We start from the raw sequence: 23,282 nt of genomic DNA, 5'->3' as shown, positions 1-23,282 counted from the left end.
TATACTTCTAAAGTAATTCTTTAGAAACTATATATAATTCTTCAAAAATGAGTTTTTATACATGTAACTCCATAATCAAGCCTAATTTCCCACAGGAAGATTTTTTTATATCAAGTCAGTTAGGCAGACAGGAATACCAAAAGGGGGTCATGTGGTTTTTTTTTTTTTACTTCTTTGACATAAGAAATTTTATTTATGTTAACCTATAACCGAGAGAGATAATATATCTTCATGTAAATAGCACATATGACATTTTTATCTCTTATTTTAAAAGGTTTCTCATAATTAAGATAAAAATTTTTATAAATTTAGATTAAACAAAGATTAATCAAGATGGCATTAAGGCACTTTCAAGGGAAAATTCATTCTGGGAGAAATTTATACACTTCTTTAGTAGAATGGTCATGACAAAGAGACCAGGCACATTTTTCACAGGCACAGAATATGAACTCTCTAAAACGCTGTTTAAGTGAATTTAGAAACATTTAATGCAGAATTATAAGCCCACCTCAAAATCTCTCATGAACCACTGTGTTAGTCAAAGGAAAAGATTTTATTGACTTTATATTGGTCATGGGTTTAACAGTAACCACTGACATCAATCTACTGAAAGAAAATGTTTAGCGTTTTTTTTTTTCTTTTCTGTGGGGAGAAAACAGGACATAGAATTACTGGCAAAAATATTATCAGGCTAATGCACTCATCTATTGTTTTAGAATTTTACCCACTGCCTTTTTAAAGTTATGACTTGGTATCTTGACCTTTTGGGCATTTTTTTTGATGGGAAGATAAAATATTCCACAAAAATATTAGAGAATGAAAATATTTTAAAATCAAACAGCATTTGAGATAACTTTATATAACAGGAGAATTACATAAACTAAAATATTCCTAAAAATTCAGGGAATTTATGATGAAATCTTAAAAAAAATAGTTACTTGGATATTTTCCAAGCTTCTAATAAATAAAAAGCCTTTTCTTTTCAATCCTTAAGGCTACACAGAATAGATAATGTGGCTTTAAATACCAAGCATCCTGTAGCAGATGTTGTGCTGGTTTGTGACACTACAAACTTTATAAAAGATTCAGAAATCTTTTAAGCTTCCTTAAAAAACAATCTGATCTCTCTAAACATCTTTCAGATGTCATTTCAGAGCAAATTCTCAGATAAGCTAGAATGAATGGATCTTGGTACCTTTTTAATTGAACTAAGCTGAGTAGGAAGGACATCCACCTGAGAAGTCACGTGAAAGGGATTTTTCCTCATATGATTAACTCTGATTCTTCCATCAATCTAACCCTCTAGCCAAGAGCCGCCATGGCTCTCGGTCAAACAGAAGTGAGGCAGCTGCAAGAAGACAGATAGTTGTCACAGATAAGGCTGATGCTATCTAGGCCTCTGCCCTTCAGTCCCCACACTTATTCCGGCTGCGTGGCGAATGAAAACATGACTGGTAATGCAGGGGAAATGGCTGTTTCCCAGGAAAGGAAATTGCCTGAAAACATATCTGGCAAAGGGCTTTTTCTCCTCCTCTGGCAGGCAAGATCTTTTAACAAAATATACGTCCCCTCACCTTCCACAAAGGTAACTCTACGCAGCCAATGCCCCACTATAAGTGGACATTCAATTTGTTCTCTAAATACAATGGGCCAGCTTTTTTATGTCACATGCTATCTATATTTAATTGCATTTGAGACAGGAAATTGTGCTAAACTAGGCATCATGCTTCATTTCAGAACTGTGCATGTTCTACAAGGTACATCATCGTCTGCTAGCTCCTTCCATTGGATGAAAGTAGAGAGGCAAACACATGAGGAAAAAGTTGTAAAAGCCAGGAAACGGAGAATCTAGCTGGAATATATATATATAGATATATATATATATATAAAGTTTAGCCAGTGCAGTTAGATAATTGGTGAGATTTCCAGAGATTTGATCCTCAGCTAGTTAACAATCTGACCTTCAGTCCGAAACGACATGCACACTCCAAGCTGACTTTCCCTGCTTGTGAACACCATGGGCCTTTGGTTACTGAGGCAGGCGCACGGTGGGCTCCACACAGATCCCAGCTCGCGATGACCAAGCTACAAACAGTCTGTGGCGTGAAACTGAGTCTGTCACTGGGGATGTGTGTCTGTACCACAAAGAGGTGACAGCCAGTAGGAAATGGTCCTCCAAAGAAGTTCAAGTTTTGTCATGGTAAAATAGGGGTTGAAAATCATTGCTTTCAATTCTCCTAAATTCATCACCATTAAGGGAGAAAAGGGCACAGAGACACTGGGCTGATGGGCAGCTTATCACCTCACTTCACTGCGCCGTAATTTCCATATCTGTTAGGGGGGCAATGTTTATCTTCCACGGGTGTACACTTGTGTGTTCATAGGTATGTTTTTTTCCTCTTCCTTCTGTCTTTATGGTAACCTGCAAGGGGCTTTTTCTTTGGCACTTTTTTCAAATCTCATGGCTGGGAATTAGCTTTCACAGTCTGCCAGGTGCAAGATATAATACTAGTTCAACACAGTTAGCAGCTCAAGAGAGAGAGGGGCATCACCAAAGTTTTTGCAAATGGCTCTAGACTCCATTGGTAGCTCAGGTTCAACACAACATGTACTGAAACTGGGTAGAAATAGAGGTCTTCCGTGGAACTTATAAAGAGATCACTAGAGAGGGAGTGTGCTTTTGGAAAGCTGAAATACGTATTTCCTCCCTCCCTCCTTCCTTCCTTCCTTCCATCCTTTGTTTCTTCTAGCTGTGGCTGCTTCTTCAGCCCTCACTCATTACTATATACAATTTGGAAATCAAAGTAGTAAAAATAACTTTCTCTAACAATAATTCTGTGTCCAGTGAACTTTCTAATGGTTTTCCCTGTGCACTGAACATTAAATTGTACATAAACATGTGGACTGATTTTACTTAGCCAATTTTTAAAAAGCCAGGGAGAGGACAAAGATGGGCACCATGTCTCCAGCCTGCCAGGCAGGCGCCTGAGTGTCGTGACTGTGCCTGACTGTCTACAAGTGGCCAAGAATCAAAACAGAGTGTCCCCAGCTTCGTTTCCTAGGGTAGTTCAGTACTGTGAGTCCCTCCTGTAGCAACCTAACACTTTCCAAAAATTAAGGCCACGCTGGTCATGTGAGCCTGCCCCAGTCTCTATGGCCAGGGCGGGCAGGCAGCAGGGAGGTGGGCATGGTCTGCGCTGGTGAGCGTGAGGGTCACCACAGCAGGCATGAGGTGGGCTCTGGAGGGTCTGTGCAGACAGCATGGCAGGGGCCTTGGGCTCACATGGATATGGGACATCCAGGCGCCTCTGAGTGTCTGAGTTCTTTCTTTGTGTTTTCCAACCAAGGGTGGGCTTTACAGAGCAGATATTTGCCAGACACACCTACTGGGATTTTAACCATTCAGAAAGCAATGCCCGCTCTGTGCCTACTTCCAATCCTTGGTCTGTGCAACAACTGCAACTATCTAGTTAAATACTGGATATGAAACAGGCCCGCTGGGCAACAGCACAGGGCACGTGGGCCTACTCAAAAATTCTATCTGGGGGCACCTGGGTGGCTCAGTCAGTTAAGCGTCCGACTTTGGCTAGGATCATGATCTCACAGTTTGTGGGTTCGAGCCCCACGTCGGGCTCTGTGCTGACGGCCAGCTCGGAGCCTGGAGCCTGCTTCAGATTCTGTGTCTCCCTCTCTCTCTGACCCTCCCCTGCTCATGCTGTCTCTCTCTCTTAAAAATAAATAAGACATTAAAAAAGAAAATCTATCTGGCGATCCATGCCTTGGGGGCTGCCCCACTGTGTGCTGATGGAAAGCTGGCATGCTTTTTTTTTTGGTTTTGGGGTTCCTTGAGACACCATTCAAAGAGGACCTAATGTCTGAGAGCCTCTGAAATTGCTCTGGGTGACCTGGGATCAAGTTCCATGATTCAGACAGAAGTGTATCTACATGTACCTGGACCTGCATTTTGGGAGGGGACAGGGAGGCCACAAACGTTTCCCACACATTAGAGCCTTTGTTGAATAGGCCAAACCCAAGCACCATCGGAGTTCTTGGTAACGCTGACCTCGGTCTTTCAGGAAGAGGTAAATGTGCTCTTCTGGGGGCTGTGAAACCTGATTTACCTTACAGCAAAGTGCAAGGAAAACTCGAGACAGCTGTACAGAGAATAAATGGGAGCTTCCAGAACCTCAGCTGATGACATACAGTATGGGGAGAAAACAAACATTGTTAAGAAAATAAATAGCACCGCGCACAGCTGTTCGGCAGAACTGTTAGGGAAAGAGTGGCTGGGCAGGAAGGCAGCGTTTGGGAAGGCTGTAATAATATTTCCCATTTTATAGCTTCATCTGCCTTTGCTGTCCTATCAGCGGGGCACTGAAGCCAACTCAAGACTCTCCTTGGAAATGGACAGGTAACGTTCTGACAAGCACCGCCAAGACTCGTCCGAGCGGGGGCGCCTGGGCTGTGCTGGGTCTGCCGACCCCCAGGCCGGGCCGGGCTCGTCACACAGCTCTCCGGCCTCCTCCTCCTCTCCCTCCTCCCCTCGTGGGACGCTTACTGGTCCCCCCGTGTGGCCCCAGGGGCCTTGCATGTGCTGTTGGCATTTGCTCAGTGACCGACGAGGACAATCCGTTGTGCAGCAGCTCTGACTCCAAGAGTGTCCCCCTCCGGCCCCCTGCCTGCACTGGGCCCTGCCTGAGCCTGACGTCTGCTTTCCACCAGAGTCCAGTTGCCAAGCAAGCTGTGCTTGCCTTGCGTTTTAGATCCAGCTTCAAAGTGGCACTTTCTTTCTGGCCAAATGTCCCTGCCCCTTTCTGAAGTCCCTTTTCCCGCGCCTGGTCTCAGGCTTCCCCATCCTTCAGGAAGCCAGGCCGTGATCTGAGGCATGGGAGAGCGACCTGTTTACACTGGCGACGCATTTAGAGTGGCCTCACTCGCCACGGCACATCCCCAGGGCAGACTCTGCCGGGTTCTAACTCAGGGGCGGGCGAACTACAGCCCTTGGTCTATATCAAACAGTCACAGGGAGCTAAGAATGATTTTTACATTTTTATCAGTGGTTGATAGCAATCCGAAGAAGAGTATTTCAGGACATGTGAAAATCACAAGGAATTCACATTTTAGTGTGCACAAAGAAAGCTCGGTCATCTAGGGATGGTCCACAGCTGCTCTCATGCTCCCATGGCTAAGCTGTGCAGTTGTGACAGATGCACGATCGCCCGCAGAGCCTAAACTGCGGACTGTCTGACCCTTTTACAGAAAGTTTGCCCTCTCCTGGTCTAAGGAGAGCTTCCCCCCAACGCTCCAGTAATAATTTCCACTTGGGAACCTACCAAGAGCTGCTCAATGCACCCTGTGACCTGGAGGGGACACACAAGGAAGTGTCCATGTCACCGCCTGTGGGGCCAGTGCCCCTGCAGCAGCCACACGCTCTGTTTGCTGCCCCCACCCCTCCCACCACGCCCTATTAGTCATGGGTGTCTACCTCACCTATGAGCTGCATCTCTGCAGCTCTGGTGCGTTAACATCCACCCCCAGCACCCAGCAGAGATAGTCAGAGCCTCTGACATGAGAAGTAACCCATGTACTTCCCACACCAGAGAATGAGAAGTACGAGTTATAACCTCTTCCTGTGGCTACTTTTTTAAAACACCCTATTTGGCTGGGGGGCAGATGAGTGATTTTTCAAATGGGGAACATGCAATGTGTGCTCTATGTTTCTGCTTCACGTTGGGAGAATAACACAGCCGTAATATTTGATGGTGGCACAACTTATTTCCGTTGAACAGGGAGTACAAAAGTACTATTCCTAAGTAATATTACTAGTCTATATAATTTTAATCCTCAAAGTCACTACAGAGAAAGAATCCTTTTGTTTTGTGAGTAACTGAGGTTTGGAGAAGTCCGTGCTGGTTAGCTTCAGGTCTGGGAGAATCAGGTTTCTTACACAGGGCATGTCTTCAGAGCCTATCTGCTTCCCCCTACAGTCAATTGCCTGAATGGGTACACTGTCTTTAATTTCTTCTTTCAGTGGAAACCATGTACCAGAATCGTGGTGGAATCAAACGACCTCTTCTGCTATAAGACTCTCCTGGGACATGAGTTCTAGCCTTCCTGAGTGACAGAACCCTCTGGAAGTCTGTGAACCCCTTCTCAGGAAATGGCACGTGCTACTTTACTCGGATGTTAAATAACAAGATTCTAGGGATGAGTCTGGTGACAATGTGCTGAGCTGATAGCTTGAGATACTGTACTAAAACAGCTAAGATTTCTATTGATGAAAAAGCCACATGTATTGACCACTGTTGCTTATGACCTATTTACAGTTAAAGGAGAGGCTATATTTCAGTTAGAGTGTGGTGAAGAATAAAGACATATTTTTCATCATCGAAGTTCATGGACCCCATGAATTGTGTCCCTGGACATCAGGTTAAGAACCCCAGCTCCAGAAGTAACACGGGGGGAGTCAGCCCATGCAGAGGAGGGATGCTTTTAAAGGTCTATTTAGGTCTCTTGAAAACACACATTCCAGGAAACAGAATCCACTATACAAATTTCACAAGCACCCAAGAATTAAAATCCTAATTCTGGAATGCTCTGAAAGCTGACTGTGCATGACACAGACCGAAGCAGACTTCTGTGTGGAGACGGATCTATCAGGTCACTGTGCCGACAGGCTGCCAGTGACCAGGGAGAACAACTCCCCGTGCACAAGTGCTGAGATGGAAACAGACCGCTGCAAAGATTCCGAGTTTTTTCTCTATGAACACTCTGGGCGGTCAGCATATCATTAATCCCTAAAGTATTAAATTTTCGTTATTAAAGGAAGTCACCCAGGGCACTGAGAGACCCTTGACTTGAAAAATAAAAATCTTAGGAGCTAATACAACCCTTGACTTTCACACGGAGGACAGGAGAGCTCAATTAAAAAGGAGAGGTAATTTGCCTGAGTCCAACATGGAGCGGGGCTGATTTCACTGATCCCAGAAAAAGCATCACAAAATTATGGGATTTGAGCAAATCCTGATCTGAAACAGGAAAAGTCTGTGCTCCTGATCTGAAACAGGAAAAGTCTGTGCTCCTCTCTCACCAGCGTCTTAACTTAAATTCTGATTTCTCTCTGTATTGTAATCTGATGGACCATTAATCTGTCCAGTATGTTTCAGTCTGAATATTGAAATGGATATTTTGTTTAAGAGAGTCAATGTCAGAGCTCAGAAACTGATTTTCCCAACACAGTCTAATAAAGTGCGATCTTCCTATCTGACGGTTTTCAAATGAAAATTCTGTACATGCAGCTAAGAGTTCAAAAATCAAGGAAGACTAATGAAACTATTTTCCCTATGGAAAGGCAAAGAGTTTACAAGAGCAAGACTTCTTCTTCCTCTCTGTTTGTAATAACAAAAATAAACCGAAGTCCTAACATATTTGTAGTATTTTTATTCCTAAAGGAAAAAACAGGAACTTTCATTGTGCTTTAAAGTTATTACCCCAGATATTTTACCAGCTTTAGCACTGTGAAATCAGTTTCAGACATAAGAGACCCACTTCTCTCTCTAGGAAATACTCAATTAGGGTGGTGCCTCTGAAAATACCCAGGGGTCCTGTAGCGGATCTGTATTTCCCAGAGGGTTTCTGCAGCGTATAGCCCTGGCTGGACAGCACACACATGCTCGGATTTTTCCTGTTGCCTGGCTAGTGACCCCCCTACAGGAAGATAACAGGCAAGCCAGGAGGGCGGAGCAGCTCGAGACACATGTCTGCCCGCTCTTATCAACTTATCATATAAGGAAAGGAGAGTGATTGATGCAGACCCTGACACCACAGAACCTGAGGGAAGGGAAACAAAGAAGCATTAACCCTGATCTGTGAAGTGAAGACAGCCCTCGGGAGCGAGCAGGGCTACTCCTTCTACTGCGATCTGACAGTTCACCGGCAGAACGGGAGGGAAGACCGGCATCAGCAGGCACGTTCCTGCTGGAGAAGGAAGGAAGAGACAGCCACTGATGGACCGTAAGCCATGGCAGCGCAGCCCTGCCTCTGAGACTGCGGCTTAGGCGTGGGATTCCTATGTGCCTTCACGTCTGCTGAGCCGCTGGTTTACTCCCGAAAGAAAGAGAGGATGTGGCAGCTTGTTTTCTTTACTTTGAGCTGTGATCTTGTCCTGGCCGCAGCCTATAACAACTTTCGGAGAGGCATGGACAGCATCGGGAGAAGGCAGTATCAGGTTCAGCAGGGTTCTTGCAGCTACACTTTCCTCCTGCCAGAGACAGACAACTGTCGTTCTTCTAGCTCCTATGCGACCGGCGCTGTGCAGAGGGACTCGCCACTAGATTATGACGACTCCGTGCAGAGGCTGCAAGTGCTGGAGAACATCATGGAAAACAATACCCAGTGGCTAATGAAGGTAGGAAAAGAAATCATTCTTACTTGGTGAACAGTGGAAGCTCGTTAAGATCAGCTCAGTTTTCACGGCCAAAAAAAAAACCCCCCAAACAAAAACAACCCCCCCCAACAAAACAAAACAAAGCACCCAAAAAACTGATTAGCACAGGAGAGAGATGGTGACTAATGCCTTTGAATGAATTATCATTTCTTTTACTCTGTCCCAGGGTGTAAAGCAGTCGTGGGAGAAAAGTGAAAAGGATTATCTGAGAAGAATGCCAGAATCAATAGAGAAAAATCTGAGTTAGGAATCTTTATTTAATAAAGCGGAGGAAGTGTACTTCTCTGCAAAACGTGTAGGCTGTGTTGTTTGTGTAAGTGGTTTGAACTCAGTAACACCCATTACCAGGGATGTTGTAAACGGGCTGCAGGCAGGAGAGGGAAGCCCGGAGCGACTGCAGCCCGGGAGCCAGGAAAAACGTGACAATCATGTTAATTACTGATACATAACGGATGGAGTAAAGTGCTTTACCAATTTCCTGAATTTATTTACTAAAATAGACTGCAACTCTTGGTAAATGAGAGGAAATTAAATAAAGCAGACTTCAATGTTTCTCAGAATCCGAGGGCTCTACCCTGAAGGGCTTGTCATTTGGCAAACGGGGCAGGTATAAGCGCAGGCGTCGGGCGTTCGTCAGCACCCAGCCCCTTAGCGGCGGCAGCAGGCTGAGGGCCACCCCAGGTGCGACGGGTACGCAGGGCATTTTGCTGCAGCTATGCCATGACGAGATGGTCACAGTCTCACGGCTACAGTGCTACCCAGTTTCACAGACTTTTCAGAGAGGGTTTAACCACAACAGGATATTGTAAACTCACTTTTTTCTTTCCCAAGTGATCATTTTCCCATGTAAATGTCGGGGCCGTTTATACAAAACCCAGAGTCATCCTGAGACTTTCCTTGATATGGACCACATATATATACAGTCTAAAGGAGGTTTAAACAAGCTGTATAAAAAGGTTAATCTTTACATATTACGAAGACATTACGCCACAATGCTTAGACAGTAGAGAAGGTACTATTCTACTCAGAATGAGCTAATTCGCCTGGTTCAAGACCTTGCCCCAGAAAGAATTCTCAGTCTTTCATTTCACCATCAACTTTCTGTTAGGCTACTTTATCTTAATCTTAGAATAGATCTTGGCTCCAGATCTGTGTTTCTCATTAGCTGCCCTACCTTCAGAGAGGAAACGACCAAGCTATTACTTGAGTCTAAGCTGGAATGAATGAGTGCACTCAGCACTGAGTTCACTGCAGCCAGGGAGGCGCTTGAGTCCAGAGACAGAAAACAACAGACACTCATCAGGAAGGCCCGCTGTGCAATACACAACTCATTACTAACTGTCTTTGAAGGCACCAGCCCTTCTGGACTAATTCTCCTATAGGTTTCCCTCTTTTCCTAAGAAGGTTCCTATGGTAAAATGCTCTTTTAAAATCTTCAATAATTCACAGATGTGCATAACATAAGCTGTTCATTGACTCATGCACTTAAAAAACCAAGTACACAGCAGCACAGGTTCAAATGCTTGAAAGACAGACTATATCCTACATATCTTCTTGCTCTGACTTCCTATTTCTTCTTAAATTGTCATGCCCATGGTCAACAACCTTCTTACACCCACTGTGGTTATGCCAGGGCGAATAGCCGTCGTGAGAGATGAAAGATACACCATCCATAGTAAACATTCTAATCTGCCCGACTGGTAAATCATCTCTTAAAATAAACAGTCAAGAAGCATAAAAGAATGTTTTGCCAAATGCAAGATTGCTAAATTGCATTTGCTTAATGAAGCCCACAGTAAGTATACCTGGAAAACTCCATAGTCAAGGCTCATATTTCTTTCTTAGATAAACAACTCCCTTCCCTTAGACCTTTGAGACACTGTTTAAGGAAAGAAAAGGATAAGAAATTCTACATGAAGAGAACATTTTTTCCTTTCCAGGTTCAATTAGTAAATATTTGAACAGTGGCACAATGGCATTGTAGATTCTTTCCCTAGCTAGCTAGCTAAATATCACCGAGAAGGACTTAGTGTTTATCTTTTCATCAGCTCAGCACCTGCTCACCTGTCCTATCTCGGGGCTGTGCACCTGAAAACGACAGCATGTGCCCACTCTGTTCACAGGCTTCTGGTCTGGTCTGGGAATGAAAGCAAAGAAAGCAAATATGACACGTGTTTATAGTGGTTAAATGTAACCTCTCTGCTTGCTTTTTATTTCTGTGTTTTGTCACCTGTGATAATAATCACTGCTTTTCTCATAAGGGAGAAAATAATATACAATGGCATGACAGATAAAGCCACAGGATTAAAGGTTCAACATCACGGTCTGTAACACGTATTGCTAGATTATCCCAGAGAGAAAAAGCACAATCCTCTGTTTTTCATTGTTTCCCATGTTTCCTTTCCTCTAGGGCTATTTGTGGGTTTGTTTTTTTTAATGTTTTCATATTTCCTTTTTCTCCCTGATCAACACTAAAAAATAAAGGTGTATGTGTGTGTGTGGGGAGGGGGGGATGGGGAACCTTTAAGATTAAAAAAAAAAAAAACTTGTTAAGAATGAAAATAAGACCAAGTTTCTGGTTAATTTCAGGACAGATGACTAGCAGTTCATCTCCTGAGTGGTTCGCATTGCCTAAGGAGCTTGGACTAAGAAAGCTGTTTTGCACATTATCAAAAGATGCCACGCTGCCCCTTTAACCTTCCAGGCAAAGGAAGTGTGAGGCTTCTGAATGAGTGCAGAGTAATATGAATGAACAATACAGGGAGGGCTCACTTTCTGCTTAGTGGTTAAACCAGGATAAGATACAAGCATGATCGTTTACCAAATACAACACAATGACCTAAAAAAAAACATTGTGTATCATATTCCCTTGCTAATCCTGCAACTATTCTAAACCTCTGCCCCAGTGATATTAAACTCACTTTATAAAAACTGACAAATAACTTAGCAAAGTGGATTTTATCTTGCCTGGAGACCGAACGTATTTTTTTTTTTTTTTCCGATAAGAGGAAATAGGGAAAGGAAATAAACAATTATTTCACACTGATGAATACCTCGAATTTATAAACAACTGCAAAGTCTATTGTGCTTTAAAACAGAATGTTATGAAAAATAAAGCTAATGCCTATTAAATGGATGTAAACATTTCCTCTGTCATTTTTTTTTTTTTTTAAGTGAGAGAAGGACAGGCTGAACACTGTACCCATGAGCTGAGGTCCTTTTCTTTCTCTAAAACTAACATATCTTTTCAGTGGGTAATGAGAACTCTTGTTCTCAGGGGCTGCATGGGAAACAATGCACTTCTGCTCCTAAAAACAAAGTTGCTGTCAATGGGAAGAGCTGATGGTGATGAACTCAGGCTCACTCAGACCCCCAGCTTGCCCCCCGTCCCTGAGGCAAAGAGGGAGTGTGAGTGTGTCTTATCTGGTGACTGCAAAACACTCCTTAGCTGTGTATTCAAACAAACAAACAAACAAACAAACAAACAAACAAGCTGGGGCTTGCAGTGCGGGAGCGGTGACCGCTCCCAGGGCTGTATCTGGGGCACAGCAAATTGTGAAACAAGACCACGTTCAGTAGGAGCAGCAAAGTTTGTGCATCTAGAGAAGCTGAAGGGAGCCTCTATTAAAATTTTTTTTAATGTTTTATTTGTTTCTGAGAGAGAGAGAGAGAGAGAGAGACAGACGAGTGAGCAGGGGAGGGTCAGAGAGAGAGGGAGACACAAAATCCGAAACAGGCTCCAGGCTCTGAGCTGTCAGCACAGAGCCCGAAGTGGGGCTTGAACCTACGAACTGTAAGATCATGACCTGAGCCACAGTCGGATGCTTAACCAACTGAGCCACCCAGGCGCCCCAGGGAGCCTCTATTTAAGATGGCAGGAAATGGTCACTATTGTTATTTAATTATATATTAACATCATGATAGTAAGGGATGAAGAGATAAGTGAAGTTTCATTATGGTAGGGGAAGCACAATGTATTTAACTTTGGGAAATGCAGGCATAGTATAATGTTTATTATATATTATATAATATATAGTACAATTATGTGCTCACTTTGTATATTATATAAATATACTAAGTTTTTACTATATATATACTATATATATATTATTTGCTTTCCATGGTCAAGTAGTCTCTGCTTATTTTTTTAAAAAATATTTTTTAATGTTTATTTATTTTGGAGAGAGAGAGAGAGAGAGAGGGACAGAGCATGAGCAGGGGAGGGGCAGAGAGAGGGGGAAACAAAGAATTCGAAGCAGGCTCCAGGCTCTGAGCTGTCAGCACAGAGCCTGACGCAGGGCTTGAACTCAGGAACCACAAGATCATGACCTGAGCCGAAGTCGATGCTCAACCGACTAAGCCACGTAGGTGTCCCAAGGAGTCTCTGCTTATTAAACAGGGCTCTGACATGCTGCGTGAACTATGTGGGCGCCACTCTATGCAGAGAAGATTATTTGCCTGCAGAGTCTACAGGTGGGAAATGGACTTGTGTACATCACTTCTGTAATATCCTACCTCCTGTTCAGACACTAGATAATCCAGAAGGTCTCCTGGATTTGAAACCTAATTTGAAATACTAAAATTTGAAACCTAATTTATTTTAGTCAGCATAGCTCTTTATAGTTTACAAACAGATTGTGATTCAACAGTTTATCTATAAGTCAGTTACTGTGCAGGAAGTCATGACCTTATAAATGGTGCTCATATGCTCATGCTGGCCCAGAGTGCCAATTTTCATCTATTAACTGAACTTTTATATATTTATAATTGAAGGAGAAAACCAGTTTCAATCCACCCTATCACCATATGGATAATGTAAAAAAATATTATGAAAGTAATCTATGGGCAATGTAAAATAAACAGGTCAAACCATTAAAAAACAGGAAGTAAATTCTCCTTCTCCCTCATCTTCAGCCTTTTTTTCCAGATGAGAACCAAGAGATTTAAACCAGCCCTTTACTGTAACAAATTTAATATGAAGATGCAGGAATTTCCTTTTTCTTAAACTGTGTATAGTGGCATTATGCCACTGTGACATGATGTGAACCTTTTTTTGGCTCACAAATGACGTGATAAGAGGTTAAAAGAAAGGGATTTTATTTAGGGAAAAAGAGCAAAATTTGGAAGACCGAGGTAAAGGAGAAAAGGAGAATGTGAAGTAAAGGTGTGTGAGTGTGTGTGTGTGAGAGAGAGAGAGAGAGAGAGAGGGAGAGAGAGAGAAAGAGGCCGGGGGAGACACTACCTTTGAGGGCTCAATCAAGATAAGGAGCTGGGCAGTATTACTGCAGGATCATTTTGACACAAAGAAGGTAGTTAATGTCTCCCCATACTCTGGCCACCAAGCGAAAGCAGGCCAGCACAGCTTCGTGGATTTCCTGAATTGAGATCAAGAGGGTATATGCAATGAATCATGGATACTGTTTCTCAGATCAGGTGGTCAGAACTTGCAGAACACCTGTATTACTTAATGGCAGTGTCAGCTCTGCAACGCACTGTGTCTCTTATAATAAACATGTACATATGCATGATTATATACATCTGTACCTATAAAATACAATTTATTTTTTATTAAGCATAAATTAAGAAGTTACATATGTACTCTCTTTTCACTACATCCTTCTGTGACTTGAATGAACCTGACAATAAGATTTTTCTCCTAAAGTGTTCTAGAATTCTTCTGATAAAAAGAGAGCCACTCAACTTTCCAGTCACACTTGCGTCACTAGAGGAGCAGTAGTAATATAATAGGGACTGCCAGCAGGTAGCCCTGAGTCACTTTAAAGCACTTCTGCACCTTAGCCCTTTTTGCTCCAAGACTATCTCTAGAACACAGGAATGGCAGACAGAATGCTATTTTTTAATCACTTATAAACACGGGTCAAGATAATATCAATGCGCTTTGCAGTTTGGAAGTCTTATATGGATTACCTAGAGAGGAAAACAAACACGGAAAAGCACGCATGTCCCCTCCTTGGACAAAACCCAGAATTTTCCATGGGGCTGGAAACTGTTGAGGGAGGTGGGAGTGAATATGAATATAGTTTATTTCTTCATTCACTAACGTAAATGAGTGAATGCCACTCTGCCCTCCTCCCAGCACCCCTGCTGGGCAGGAGTCATTAAAGTACATTTATTTGTTCCACAAATATTTGTTGAAAGCCTCTGTGTGTCCAGGCAGCATTCTGGGTGCTTGGAATAAATCAGCGGAGCGAGGTCGACGACTAAGGTTCTTGCCCTGGCGGGCACGGGCTACATTAATCCATGGCATTCCCGGCAGAACGTGTGTCAGAAGGTGGTGAAGCGCACACACAAGCAGTGTGTGGAAACCGGGAAAGGAGGTCAGGAATGCTAGAGAACAGAGGTGTCATGTTTGCGTGTTCCACGGAAACATCGTTCATAAAAGAAAAATCAATCCAAACGGCTTCTAAAAAGTCATTTTTCCTTATCACCAAAGTGATACATGGTTACTACAGAAAAGGGAGCACACAAAGGATGCACACTGTATATAATTCCATCATTCTGAAATAACCATCCTTAATATTTAATTAAACATATAGGTGCCTAGATATCTATGATTATTTTTATGTGTGCTGTATACATTGTTAATACACACACTTAAACCTACTTGATAGTTTGTGGGGTTTTTTTTTTTTAATTAAAAATAAAAAAAGAGGGGCACGTGGGTGGCTCAGTCTGTTGAGCATCTGATTTGGCTCAGGTCATGATCTCATAGTTTGTGAGTTTGAGCCCCATATTGGGCTCTGTGCTGATAGCTTGGAGCCTGGAACCTGCTTCAGATTCTGTGTCTCCCTCTCTCTCTGTGTCCCTCCCCTGTTCATGCTCTGTCTTTCTCTCTCAAAAATAAATAAAAGCATTACAAAAATAAAAAAAAAATAAGAAAGCAGGTCTGAGAGGTTAAATAACTTGGTTGATATCCACACATATGGTAACAACCCTTTTCTGGAAGTTGCCTGAAGGCAAAGTCCTGAATTTCACAGTACCACTTGGACACTCAGACAATATAAAATTCAGTCCCAGGAAGGTAATGTGTGAACTGCTCTGTCCTCTGATTTTAAAGTCACCTGGCATTCTACAGAGAGGTATAACCAAAACCACCTTGATGTCAGCATGGTATTGATGTTTAAAATGAGAAAATAATATAAATCTCAGTGATTTGATGTAATCAAAACACTAAAAAATCATTTCACAGATATTAGAATTAAAGTTTCAACATTGACTGGGATTAAAATGACTTTTTAATGTATGATTTGAAAAAAAAAAAAAGAGGGATGAATTCTCCTCTGCCACCTGAACTCTGAGTCAGGTCTACCAGCTGTCTTCAAATTAATATTTTAATTAGATATTTCCCCATGAAACCACCTTTCTTTCTTATCCTAATCTTGGCATGGCACCGGCACCAGTTGAGGTTGATGGAAGATGTGAAACCGTATTAAAATCCCCTGAGGAGTGCGCCTAATCCTTTTACCATCCTCCCTCCTTCAACCAGCCACAACCATTATCTTCCCTATTGAACTAGAACCTAATTAAAACCTCTGTGGGACCAGCCCTGAGGGGAGCGTGGGCCAGTAATTACTTTTGCTCCAAAATCAGCCTCAATCCTCCCTTTGAGCCACTTTTCACAATCTGTGAATTGCTTGGGGAATCTTTATGTTAACCTGACAATACCAAGTAGTTGTATCCGATATTTAATATTTTAAAAACTATCAATTAAGCATATATGTTAAGAATATAACGTGTTATTTATTTAACACGTAATGTTACTTTTTTTTTGGCGGACAATGGTGATTTTTAATGGAAAAGATATCAAGATACATAGGTCTTAGAAAATATTTCATCATATTATAACTGAATATTCATGTTATTTATTATAGGTAGAGAATATTAATAAAGTCTTAAAAGGAGGCAAGCACTCAACCTTTCCATTTCATAATTTTGTCACATTCCATCTAGACCATATTTATCACTTGTTCACATATTAACAGTCTTGATGTGAGAGGAGCCATCCCACCAAGGTGACTTAATCTGGTGATTGGACTGGTGACAGAACCTTTCATCCGCAGTTCCCTGTCTTAAGTACCACATATGCCAGGATGTACATTAGTACCTTCATTATAATTGTTCCAGCAAATTCCAGGAATGAATGGTACACCAGAATTGTAGATTAGCCTCTGGATGTTACTAGTACTTAGCATTGGGCTCAAGACGCTCCACACTGGAGATTTCTGCTTTGGGAGCCAAAAGCACATTGTGGTAGTTAGGTTCAAAGCAAAAAGGAAAAAAAAAATGTGTGGTGAAATGGTCTGATTTCATGAATCCACATTCAGGAGGCCACACTCTTCAGTAAAACCTACTGAACTGTGTAGGACTCTGTGAAGGACAGTTAGTCTGATGGTCCTTTTCTTCTAAGACGTGGCAGAGGGCCATGGGAGCCACTATCTCCCCTTGCCCAGAGAGGCTCTGAGCCCCTCAAGACCCACCATCCTGAAGGAACAGGGAAGAGATGAAAAAAAAAGGAGACCATTTCAGGGGTTTCATTTCTGGCCCAAGCCAGCCCCAGAAATTCAGCCAACTGAATTCCATTCAGCAAAGGGAATGACACGTTCAAGTTCTCCTGAATTTGAATAAAGGCATTTTACACCAAAAGAAGAGATATAGTGGAACCAACTATTTAGATTCAAAGAAATCTAAATATAAAATAAATCATGTTTACACGTGAAGTCAATTCTGTTACCATTAGTCAAGCATGCTGTATTTATTTATTTTTAATGTTTATTTTTGAGAAGGGGGGACAGAGAGTCAGAAGCAGGCTCTGTGCTGACAGCACAGGGTCGGAGGTGGGGCTCAAACTCATGAACCGTGAGGTTATGACCTGAGCCCAAGTCAGATGCTTAACTGACTGAGCCACCCGAGGTGCCCCTATTTATTTATTTTGAATTAATTTTGAGAGAGAGAGCATGAGTGTGCACAACCCTGAGCAAGGGAGGGGCAGAGAGTGTGAATCCTAAGCAGGCTCTGCACTACCAGCACATTCTGATGAACTCAGGAACTTCGGGATAATGATCTGAGCCCAAGTCAGGCGCTTAACCGACTGAGCCACCCAGGGGCCCCCTCGACCAGCGTGCCTTTGAAGTCACTTTCCTGCATGTTTAATTAACTATATAACCCATGCAAGCTGAAGCTACAGAACACCAGTTTTTCATTATTTCATTTGTTCCTTTTTATATGTAGTAAATGACTTTAAAAGACTAATTTTTTTAGAGCAGTTTTAGGTTCACAGCAACATTGAGTAGAAGGTACAGAGATTTCCCATATAACCACTGCCCTCACGTACATGCGAAGCTTCCCCCATTATCAATGACCCCCACCAAATAGTACCTTTGTTACAACTGATGAGCTTACATTAACACACCATTATCACCCAGAGTCCACAGTTTATATCCAGGTTCACTCTTGGTGTTGTACCTTTATAGGCTCGGACAAATGTATCCACCACTACAGGGTCATAGTCATGAACAGTAGTCTCTCTGTCCTAAAACCCTCTGCTCCACCTATTCATCCCTCCCTTCCTTCAAATCTCTGGCAACCACCAATCTTTTTACCGTGCCCACAGTTTTGTCTTTTGCAGAATGTGGTAGAGCTGGAATCGTGCAGTGTGTAGCCTTTTCAAAATGCCTTCTTTCACTTAGTAAATGACTTTTTCTTTTTTTTTTTTAAAGCATGATTAACGATGCATTTGGTTCGTGACCCCTTGCCTTATGCAACTAAGTTAACTGGCCAAAACCTCCACAGTGCACCTTCAGAAACAAAAGGTTTTCTTACCTGCAGCAGGGACCTTAAGGGATTATGTGTTTCAAATAAAATGATGTTACATTACTGCAGGGATTATAATTAATTTTAATAATACCAAAAACACAGTGAACAAGATCTGTACAATATCTCACATTAAAGATGACAATTCCACTCATTCTTATCAGATTAAATGATCTAACTTTTATACCTTTGAGTTGTACACCTCAAAGCGCATCTTCACTTTGTAAGACAATGAACATCTTTTTCAACATGGAAAGGTACCACTGCAAGTGTGTATGTAAAGAGTCTTTAGGCCACACGGCTGAGTGCCTCTCTAGAAACACCCTGCTCTGAAACTGTCCCCCCTATCTTCTCCTTAACTGCCCTACCTAACTGCTCCGTCCATCACGCTCCCAGATAAAGCTATGGGCCCATTTAAACCATCAAACTTTATTATTAAATGTATTTCTTATCACTTTAGCTTTCAATACATTATAGGCAATGCTGCCCTTCTGTATGTTCTGTTTTTAGAGAAGAAGAATGGAACTTAAAGAACATGAAAGGGCAGTCTCAAATTGCCTTCTGAGTGGACATTCTGGAGTTAACTAGTCAACCCACATGTCTGGGGGAAAAAGATTTAAAATTCCTAAGAGGCATCATTTCCTCTGGGCTCCTGTAAGCATTTTCTCTGCCATTAGATTTGTGGAATTAACAGATACTATCAATTCTTGGTTATCTTCTGAATAATTATAAACATTAGTCTGAAGATAACTGGAATATTCCTTTGAGTTTTATTAACTACTATCTAGTCTTTAGAATCTTGTAAAATTATTACATACAGATGTTACTTAAAACTTCCCTAAGCAAACTGCTGTTCTTGATGAGAAATTCTGGTGCAAAAACGCTGATTGAGAGAAGATATTTTGCTGAATAACATCAAATAATCAAATTCTGACCACAAGCTAATTATCTATTCTTAACCTTTGGTGAATATGTATGAAATTCCTTATTATTTTAAGTTTATTTATTGTGAGAGAGAGTGAGAGGGCAAGTGGGGGAGGGACAGAGAGAGAGAGACAGAGAGAGAGAGAGAATCCCAAGCCGGCTCCATGTTGTACACTCAGAGTGTAGCACGGGGCTCGAACTCATGAACTGTGAGATGACAACCTGAGCCAAGCTAAGAGTTGGATGCTTAACCTACTGAGCCACCCAGGCACCCCTGAAATTCTTTATTATTTTTAGTTACGAAGAAACAGATTGTTAAATTCACTAAAAGTTTTTTTGAACTTTTCCCATTTTAACTTACTCAAGTGTTACTAACAGGAATTTCTAAACAAATCAGTTTAACCTAACTGTAACTGTAAAATGCTCTTAAAAGCAGTGATGGTTGGGATAATTAGGTTACCAGTTAAAAAATGAAGATCAATCAGAATAACATTCCTTCATATAACCATTAGTCATTCCGAAATGTGTGATTAATTGTCCAAATTTTCAATTATGGTTCCCTTCTGGGTTATAACACAATAAATCCATATGAGCTTTTTCCTCTAATTGGATGATGTTTAATACATATAACTTATTTATTACTACGTGTCTAGCCTGCTCCAAGCCATGATGGTTTTATAGCTGCAACACACAGAGATAACTTCGTTACAGAATGCTGTTTTCCTTTACCCTTCTTCACCCCAAAATGCCATTACCATTCAAACAAGTGGTCTCTGAATGAGAAAGAAAAAGTAAGTGAAAATATTTGTGGAATAAACAACTCAGAGAGAGCTGGAATCATTTCTCTATCCATTTCAGTTTTAAGTGATTCAAAATCCCAAATTAGCAACACAGGTCAGCCACAGCAGCCATGGAGATAACCTGGCACCACTGAGCTCTTCAAAAACAAGGGGGCTTTGGGCTGATTGCTGTGATGCCAACATCTTTCACTTGATGTCTATAGAGTTCTTGCAAAATACGGATATCGTGCATGTGACAGCAGTCAACAGAGACCACTACAAAGAAAGGTGCGTTTTCTCTGTTGGCAGTGCTATGTAGCTGTTGCTGGAAAATGAGAGAGGAGTTAGTGCTGCCGATTGTCAGGATCATAGCAGCGGGCACACATCACATTTATGACGTGGTGACAGTCCATTTAAGGGAGATACTCTCTTCCTCCTTTCTAGAAGAAAAACTCAGGCTCACAGTGGTATCAGACGGTACATACCTGGCAAAACCACAACCAAGTTTCTTTACTTCAGAGCTTCTTACAAGAACACACATCTCCCAAAGATTTAAGCACAAACTGACACATCTCTGTGTGTGGATCAGGAGCTGGCAGGCTCCCCAGGGCTCCCCCCAGCACCTGCCACTCTGACACCACACACGATGGTCACGCCCAAAGCAATCCCACAAGCACAGATAGGAGGAGCACCGGTAAGAGGGAGACCACTTTGGGTAGACGCGCTTGTTCCCATTTTACCCCCGGGGGAGTGCTGAGATGTTAAGTGACTTGCGAGGCTCTAGAGATACCAGGCTGTGGACCTAGTAGGTCTTCTTTCAAAGCCCTGTGATTAATAGCAGTGTTCCACCTCCTCCCAAGCTGTGCTTTTTCAGCCTCAAGACTGGAACCCACACTGATAGGAACAGTAAAACCTCCATACGAGGTTGGATAAGCACACACGGTAGCTGCCATCCTCTGGCATCACAAGACACACATGCATGGTTACAGCAAGATGGCAGCCAGTGAAATTTGAAGACAATGGCACATGCTTGGCTATGTTTTCAGACACAGGAAGGGATTCTGAGTAAGCAAGTGAAGGTAGTAAAACTGAAATGTAAGTCTTCCAGAGACAGTCATGTAGGAATAAGGAATGGGCAAAATAAGCCCTAAAGAGCTGGAACGGATTCTAGTCACACATACACAGCACTCCCCAACACGCGGACAGACAGGGCAGCCCTTGCCTTCGCATTTATTCAGACTGCTGCCTTAGACACACCTCAGACTGTGCTGGGCCACAGTCCGGAAGCAGATGATGCTCCTCCTGACCTGTCGTCAGAAGGTCAGTGTCAGCCTAATGCTCAGTCAGGATGCCTGTGCTCTTCCCTTTTTCCAGATCTCGTCACATGGGCATTTAGCCATTTCACGTCAGCACAGGTGGGGCGAGTCCAGACAGTTAAGATATTTTGAAAGAGCAGGACAGACCACATTCACATAACTTTCAGAACAGCATATTGTTATAATTATTCTATTTGAGTACCAGTTGTTAATATCTTACTGTGCCTAATTTGTAAGTTAAGCTTTCTCATAAGTATGTATATATAGAACAAAACATAGAATATATAGGACTTGGTACTATTTGTGGTTTCCGGCTTCCACTGAGGGTGCCTGGGGATAAGGGGCACCACTGTATCTCTTCCCATAGAGGCTGGCCATGATTAAGCCCTCTGTTGCTATAGGCTAATTTTGCTATAATTGGGGCAATACAGTACATACTCTTTTGGTCTTATTATTTCTGTGATTTATCCATGTTGTTGTATTAAAATGTGCCCTTTTCCATGACTGTGTAGTGTTTCAGGGTATGAGTGTGACACAATTCATGTACCCACTGTACTACCATAGATGGGTAACTGTGTTCTTCTACGGAAGTCAACACTTCTTAATTGGACACACCCATGTCTTACTCTTCTTGTGCTGTTATCTTTGGAATCTATATAGTTGGATTGACTTAAACCTCTTGTGAATGACTTCCAAGACTAATATGCCTTCTAATGAAATCTACTCTTCAGAAAATATGTTGACGAGTGTCTTTTCCTCAACATAACATGCCTTAAAGTTATGATCGGAGGTTAACAAGAAGATAGGGTGGGGATAAAGCACAGGGCCTGTCACGGATCCATCCACCATTTTCTCTGACCTTTCCAATCTTCACCTCCTAGCTGACAAGACTTTAACTTTCCAGCCTCATCAGGGAGAAATGGTTCTAAACACAACAGTTTTCCAGATTAGAGCTTGCTTCTGGGAGCACTAGGGTTTTTCCTTCTTTTATGCAGATCTTTCTATAATAGTATTACGCTTCAATTTGTATGATTTATGGTCACCCTTATGAAAATGTGTCAGGTGCGCTTTCTGGGTCACAGCTCAGCTCCTCATCAGTGGGGGCTGGCCGGGTCCTGAGCAGCTGCGAGACCACGGAGATGTACAGCAAAGGGGCCGTGAAACACCCAGAGCTGCTTTTCTGAAGTGGGCCAGAGTAAAGCTGGTGGCCACTCGGGTCAGGATTAGGAGAAGGATTCACAGCCCAGTTCTGAGTTCATCACTGTGATTTCCACTAAATTTCCCAGGCTGGCACTGACTTTTTCCCCAAAGGCATCCATGCCAGGGGACTAATGGTTTGAGGGGTGAGGAACAATTAAGAGGTCCACCCATCCCCGAAAAATACCGGGAGGCGGGACAGGCACTTTGGACAAAACCTTTGCTTATGTTCTAACTTTGACCTCCTACAGCCAGAGAACTCCTAAAGTCACTCCAAAGACGGCCAAGATTCCACTGGAACCAACCACTCATAATTTGAATCCCACAGGGCAGCCAAAACTCCAATGTAGGTCCTTCTGCTGAGGGGATTCAACAAAGATGCTAAGCCACAAGGTTTAAGCTGGCATTTAGACCACTTTAGCTTGAAACCAGATTTCTACAGCTGAGGGAAGCTTTCAAGAATTCACTACCACTGATAAAATTACACTGGCTTGTAGGAGTCAAGACCAAATCACAGCAGCAACCACAGTGATTTTTGGTTAAAAAATGAGGGTAAGATGACTCACACTTTGATTGAAACAAACAAACCCTAACAACAGGAAAACCTCTGCTCCTGCTCCTTCTGTTTGGTGTGCCCTCTCCCCTCACTCCCACTTCCTGTGCCCCCTCACCCCCCATTCCCACTTCCTGTGTGCCCTCGCCCCTCATTCCCACTTCCTGTGTGCCCTCGCCCCTCATTCCCACTTCCTGCGCGCCCTCGCCCCTCATTCCCACTTCCTGTGCCCCCTC

General features: G+C 42.6%; 2 protein-coding genes across 4 annotated transcripts in view; one reads left to right on the top strand and one right to left on the bottom strand.

The window, feature by feature from the left end:
• Positions 1–23,282, bottom strand: part of MCPH1 (microcephalin 1) — a 270,061-nt gene that overhangs the window by 73,541 nt on the left and 173,238 nt on the right. The window lies entirely within an intron of this gene.
• ANGPT2 (angiopoietin 2) overlaps positions 7,714–23,282 on the top strand; it is a 59,144-nt gene continuing 43,575 nt past the window's right edge. Inside the window, exon 1 of one of the 2 annotated variants that reach the window (XM_039219170.1) lies at positions 7,714–8,407. In XM_039219170.1, coding sequence (XP_039075101.1) covers positions 8,123–8,407 — 285 coding nt within the window. In that variant the 5' untranslated portion in view covers positions 7,714–8,122. The remainder of the gene's footprint in view (positions 8,408–23,282) is intronic. The other variant, XM_039219169.1, reaches the window with a different exon arrangement.

Source organism: Hyaena hyaena, unplaced genomic scaffold (assembly GCF_003009895.1).
Source record: "Hyaena hyaena isolate Hyena2069 unplaced genomic scaffold, ASM300989v1 scaffold_796, whole genome shotgun sequence".
In the NCBI taxonomy this organism is placed as follows: Eukaryota; Metazoa; Chordata; class Mammalia; order Carnivora; family Hyaenidae; genus Hyaena; species Hyaena hyaena.
Note: the sequence above shows the minus strand (reverse complement) of the source record. Positions and strands in the feature narration are given on the sequence as shown.